The sequence below is a fragment of the Salvelinus fontinalis genome, unplaced genomic scaffold (genome assembly GCF_029448725.1).
Source record: "Salvelinus fontinalis isolate EN_2023a unplaced genomic scaffold, ASM2944872v1 scaffold_0541, whole genome shotgun sequence".
Lineage (NCBI taxonomy): Eukaryota > Metazoa > Chordata > Actinopteri > Salmoniformes > Salmonidae > Salvelinus > Salvelinus fontinalis.
In genome coordinates this window covers 116,840-121,926 of record NW_026600750.1, presented here as the reverse complement: position 1 = coordinate 121,926, position 5,087 = coordinate 116,840, and the positions used below count along the sequence as shown (strand labels likewise).

Genomic DNA, 5,087 nt, shown 5'->3' with positions numbered 1-5,087 from the left:
TAGATGGTGTAGGGTATGGTAGAGGGTGTAAGGTATGGTAGATGGTGTAGGGTATGGTAGATGGTGTAGGGTATGGTAGATGGTGTAGGGTAGATGGAGTAGGGTATGGTAGGTGGTGTAGGGTATGGTAGATGGACTAGGGTATGGTAGATGGTGTAGGGTAGATGGTGTAGGGTATGGTAGGTGGTGTAGGGTATGGTAGATGGTGTAGGGTATGGTCGGTGGTGTAGGGTAGATGGTGTAGGGTATGGTAGATGGACTAGGGTATGGTAGATGGTGTAGGGTAGATGGTGTAGGGTATGGTAGGTGGTGTAGGGTATGGTAGATGGTGTAGGGTATGGTAGATGGTGTAGGGTATGGTAGATGGTGTAGGGTAGATGGTGTAGGGTATGGTAGATGGACTAGGGTATGGTAGATGGTGTAGGGTAGATGGTGTAGGGTATGGTAGATGGTGTAGGGTAGATGGTGTAGGGTCTGGTAGGTGGTGTAGGGTATGCTAGGTGGTGTAGGGTATGGTAGGTGGTGTAGGGTATTGTAGATGGTATGGTATGGTAGATGGTGTAGGGTATGGTAGATGGACTAGGGTATGGTAGATGGACTATGGTATGGTAGGTGGTGTAGGGTATGGTAGGGGGTGTAGGGTATGGTAGATGGTGTAGTGTAGGGTATGGTAGATGGTGTAGGGTATGGTAGATGGTGTAGGGTATGGTAGATGGTGTAGGGTATGGTAGATGGTGTAGTGTAGGGTATGGTAGATGGTGTAGGGTATGGTAGATGGTGTAGGGTATGGTAGATGGTGTAGGGTATGGTAGATGGTGTAGGGTATGGTAGATGGACTAGGGTATGGTAGGTGGTGTAGGGTATTGTAGATGGTGTAGGGTATGGTAGGTGGTGTAGGGTATGGTAGATGGTGTAGGGTATGGTAGATGGTGTAGGGTATGGTAGATGGTGTAGGGTTTGGTATATGGTGTAGGGTATGGTAGATGGTGTAGGGTATGGTAGGTGGTAGGGTATGGTAGATGGTGTAGGGTATGGTAGATGGTGTAGGGTATGGTAGATGGTGTAGGGTATGGTAGATGGTAGGGTATGGTATATGGTGTAGGGTATTGTAGGTGGTGTAGGGTATGGTAGATGGTGTAGGGTATGGTAGATGGTGTAGGGTATGGTAGATGGTAGGGTATGGTAGATGGTGTAGGGTATGGTAGATGGTGTAGGGTATGGTAGGTGGTGTAGGGTAGATGGTGTAGGGTATGGTAGATGGTGTAGTGTATGGTAGATGGTGTAGGGTATGGTAGATGGTGTAGTGTATGGTAGATGGTGTAGGGTATGGTAGATGGTGTAGGGTATGGTAGATGGTGTATGGTAGATAGTGTAGGGTATGGTAGATGGTGTAGGGTATGGTAGATGGTGTAGGGTAGATGGTGTAGGGTATGGTAGATGGACTAGGGTATGGTAGATGGTGTAGGGTAGATGGTGTAGGGTATGGTAGATGGTGTAGGGTAGATGGTGTAGGGTCTGGTAGGTGGTGTAGGGTATGCTAGGTGGTGTAGGGTATGGTAGGTGGTGTAGGGTATGGTAGATGGTGTAGGGTATGGTAGATGGTGTAGGGTAGATGGTGTAGGGCAGGGGTGTCAAACTCATTTTCACCGAGGGCCACATCAGCATAATGGCTGTCCTCAAAGGGCCAGATGTAACTTATAAATGTAATCGAATGTAATGTAAAATAAATGTAACTCCTCCTTAATGTTAAATAACTCATTATTTATTATAACTTATTCAAGTGACAATTACAGTTGCATAGAAAATATATGTTTGCTTGTAGCTCTAACATAAATCCTTTTAAATTTTGTCAGCTTATGAAAACCCACATAACTCCATTAATGAAGGATCAAACTGTCCAAGTGAATAAAGAAAAATAACATAAAACTTAGCTGCAAAGAACATGTATGACACATGTAGCATTTTACAAAAAAAGGCTGCACACAGCCGTGCACCCAACTGATGGTTTGATGACAATTTGTCTGCATACACACATAAACCTGCAAACATTAAATAATTACTACAGCAGCTACACATAAATAATATGTAATCAACTAAAAATACCAAAATAAAGGTTGACTCAGTTCACAACTATATTGGTCAAGTTTTTCGGTTAGTCTTTGATGAGGAGATGCTGCCTGTCCTTGAACACACCAAGTGGATTCTCTCTCTACTATCGATTGATCATGTTCTGAAAATGATAAACACAAAACAAAATGCAAGCACAATCATTAAATTGCACACAGTTTAACTGTTCTTCTTCTTGGTTGAATTACATTTTATTATATTTTAATTAAGTTTAAAAAAAAATGCTTGCCTGTGTGTTTTCTGACCAGATGTCTGACACCGTTTTCCCGTTACCAGTGTGTCAATGTCTGGTTTTAGGTCCTGTGCTGAGGCAATGCGTAGAACAGCATGGAGGTTGTCATCCGTGAGGCGTGATCTGTGCTTGTTTTTGTTCAGATTCATTATGGAAAAAAACTGTTCGCACAGATAGGTGCTCCCAAACATGGACAGAACACGGGCAGCATGAAGTCGAAGCTGTGGCATCAAACCAGGAGGCAGCAGACGGTAAAAGTCCTGGATTGTAGCATCCTGAAACTTTGCTCTCAGGCCACTGTCGCTTTGAAGCTCAATTAGCTCCATCTGAAGGTGTTGGGGTGCAGTGCAGACATCGGTGGTGAAAGGATTGGCAAAGATGTCAAAGCCAGACTGTTGTGCTCTGAAGTCAGAGAAGCGCCGATCAAACTCAGTCTTTAACCAGCTCAGTTTGGTAGCCAACTGAGCACATGAAAAAGTCTCGGGAAATGAGGCTGACATGCTCTGACAAACAGGAAAGTGAACAAGATTGTCCTGTTTCACTTGCCACATCCATAAGTCCAATTTACGCTGGAAAGCCGTGATCGTGTCGGACATCTGCGTGATGACTTGTTTGCGTCCCTGCAGCTTCTGATTCAGCTGGGCGAGATGGTCGGTTATGTCACACAACACAGCAAAGTCACACATCCACTTTGGATCTGATAGTTCAGACATGAGTTTTCCTTTACTCTGCATAAAAAGAGCAATGTCTTTCCTGAGCTCGAAAAATCGCTTGAGGACTTTGCTCCTACTCAGCCACCGCACTTCTGTATGGTACAGCACATCCCCGTGTTCCGAGCCCATCTCCAGCAAAAACTGCTGGAACTGACGGTGATTCAGGCCACGCGCCCGAATGAAGTTCACTGTTTTCATGACTGTGGTCACAATGTCCTCCATCCCCAGCACCTTCCCACACAAAGCTTCTTGATGGATAATGCAATGATACGTTATCAAAGGCGTGTGACAGTTCATTTTTTGCATTTTCCCCTTCATTAGTCCAACCAAGCCCACTTTTCCTCCACACATTGCCGGTGCACCGTCTGTAGTTAATCCTACCAAGTTTTCCCACTGCAATGCATTTTTACTTACGGACTTCTCTACCGCATCAAAAATGTTCTGTCCCGTCGTGGTCCCATGCATTGCAGCCACATCCAACAGCTCCTCAGTGATAGAGAGGTCCGACTTTACGCCTCTAATAAAAATTGATAACTGCGCTGTGTCCGTGTTATCTGTGCTTTCATCAACAGCTAATGAAAAAGCTGTGTAGCTGCGTGTCTCCTCGGCCAGCTGTGTTGTAAGATTTTCTGCTAGTTCCTTCACTCGGTCGACGATGGTGTTTCTTGATAAACTGACATTTTTAAAAGTCTGTAACTGGTCGGGACACACCTGCTCACAGACCTTCAGCATGCACTGCTTCAAAAACGCTCCCTCTGAAAAAGACTTGGAAGCGTGGGCGATTTCTTCAGCCACAATGAAGCTAGCTTTCACCGCGGCCTCGTTTTTGGCTGTGGATTTCATGAACAAACTCTGCTGCGACCGCAGTTTGCCTTTTAATTCTTGGGCAATTTGTTGCTTTTCTTGAAGGCTAGCTTTAGCGTACTTAGCTCCGTGTTTGGTGTCAAAATGTCGACGCAGATTGTACTCTTTGACAACCGACACCGCCTCGTAACACAAAAGACATACCGGTCTTTCTCCTTGAAGCGCAAACAAGTATTCGCCTTCCCATCTTTCTTGAAACAGTCTTCCGTCTGCATCAACTTTTCTCTTTCTGGACATTTTGGGATCATTATTTATATCTCAATTCCACTCGTTGGCATGGACACTGCCGTGGCTAGCGTAGTCGAAAGGCATTGTGGGAATGTAGTTTTTGGTCAAAGCACGCTCTTAATTTATTTTTTGGTATTTATTTTTAGACACTCAAAACTTTTAAGCTCTCGCGGGCCACATAAAATGACCTGGCGGGCCACATCTGGCCCGCGGGCCTTGAGTTTGACACATGTGGTGTAGGGTATGGTAGATGGACTAGGGTATGGTAGATGGTGTAGGGTAGATGGTGTAGGGTATGGTAGATGGTGTAGGGTAGATGGTGTAGGGTATGGTAGGTGGTGTAGGGTATGCTAGGTGGTGTAGGGTATGGTAGGTGGTGTAGGGTATTGTAGATGGTAGGGTATGGTAGATGGTGTAGGGTATGGTAGATGGACTAGGGTATGGTAGATGGACTAGGGTATGGTAGGTGGTGTAGGGTATGGTAGGGGGTGTAGGGTATGGTAGATGGTGTAGTGTAGGGTATGGTAGATGGTGTAGGGTATGGTAGATGGTGTAGGGTATGGTAGATGGTGTAGGGTATGGTAGATGGTGTAGTGTAGGGTATGGTAGATGGTGTAGGGTATGGTAGATGGTGTAGGGTATGGTAGATGGTGTAGGGTATGGTAGATGGTGTAGGGTATGGTAGATGGACTAGGGTATGGTAGGTGGTGTAGGGTATTGTAGATGGTGTAGGGTATGGTAGGTGGTGTAGGGTATGGTAGATGGTGTAGGGTATGGTAGATGGTGTAGGGTATGGTAGATGGTGTAGGGTTTGGTATATGGTGTAGGGTATGGTAGATGGTGTAGGGTATGGTAGGTGGTGTAGGGTATTGTAGATGGTGTAGGGTATGGTAGGTGGTGTAGGGTATGGTAGATGGTGTAGG

At 45.4% G+C, this 5,087-nt stretch overlaps 1 protein-coding gene across 1 annotated transcript; it reads right to left on the bottom strand.

Annotated features, from left to right (window-relative positions):
• Positions 1–1,740: 1,740 nt before the first annotated feature.
• On the bottom strand, positions 1,741–4,397 carry LOC129846447 (general transcription factor II-I repeat domain-containing protein 2B-like). Its single transcript, XM_055914380.1, has 2 exons — positions 2,357–4,397; positions 1,741–2,230 (listed from the first exon to the last, which is right to left on the bottom strand). The coding sequence occupies exons 1-2, from the start codon at positions 4,171–4,173 to the stop codon at positions 2,224–2,226; spliced, it is 1,824 nt and encodes a 607-aa protein (XP_055770355.1). The 5' UTR covers positions 4,174–4,397; the 3' UTR covers positions 1,741–2,223.
• Between the last annotated feature and the right edge of the window lie 690 nt (positions 4,398–5,087).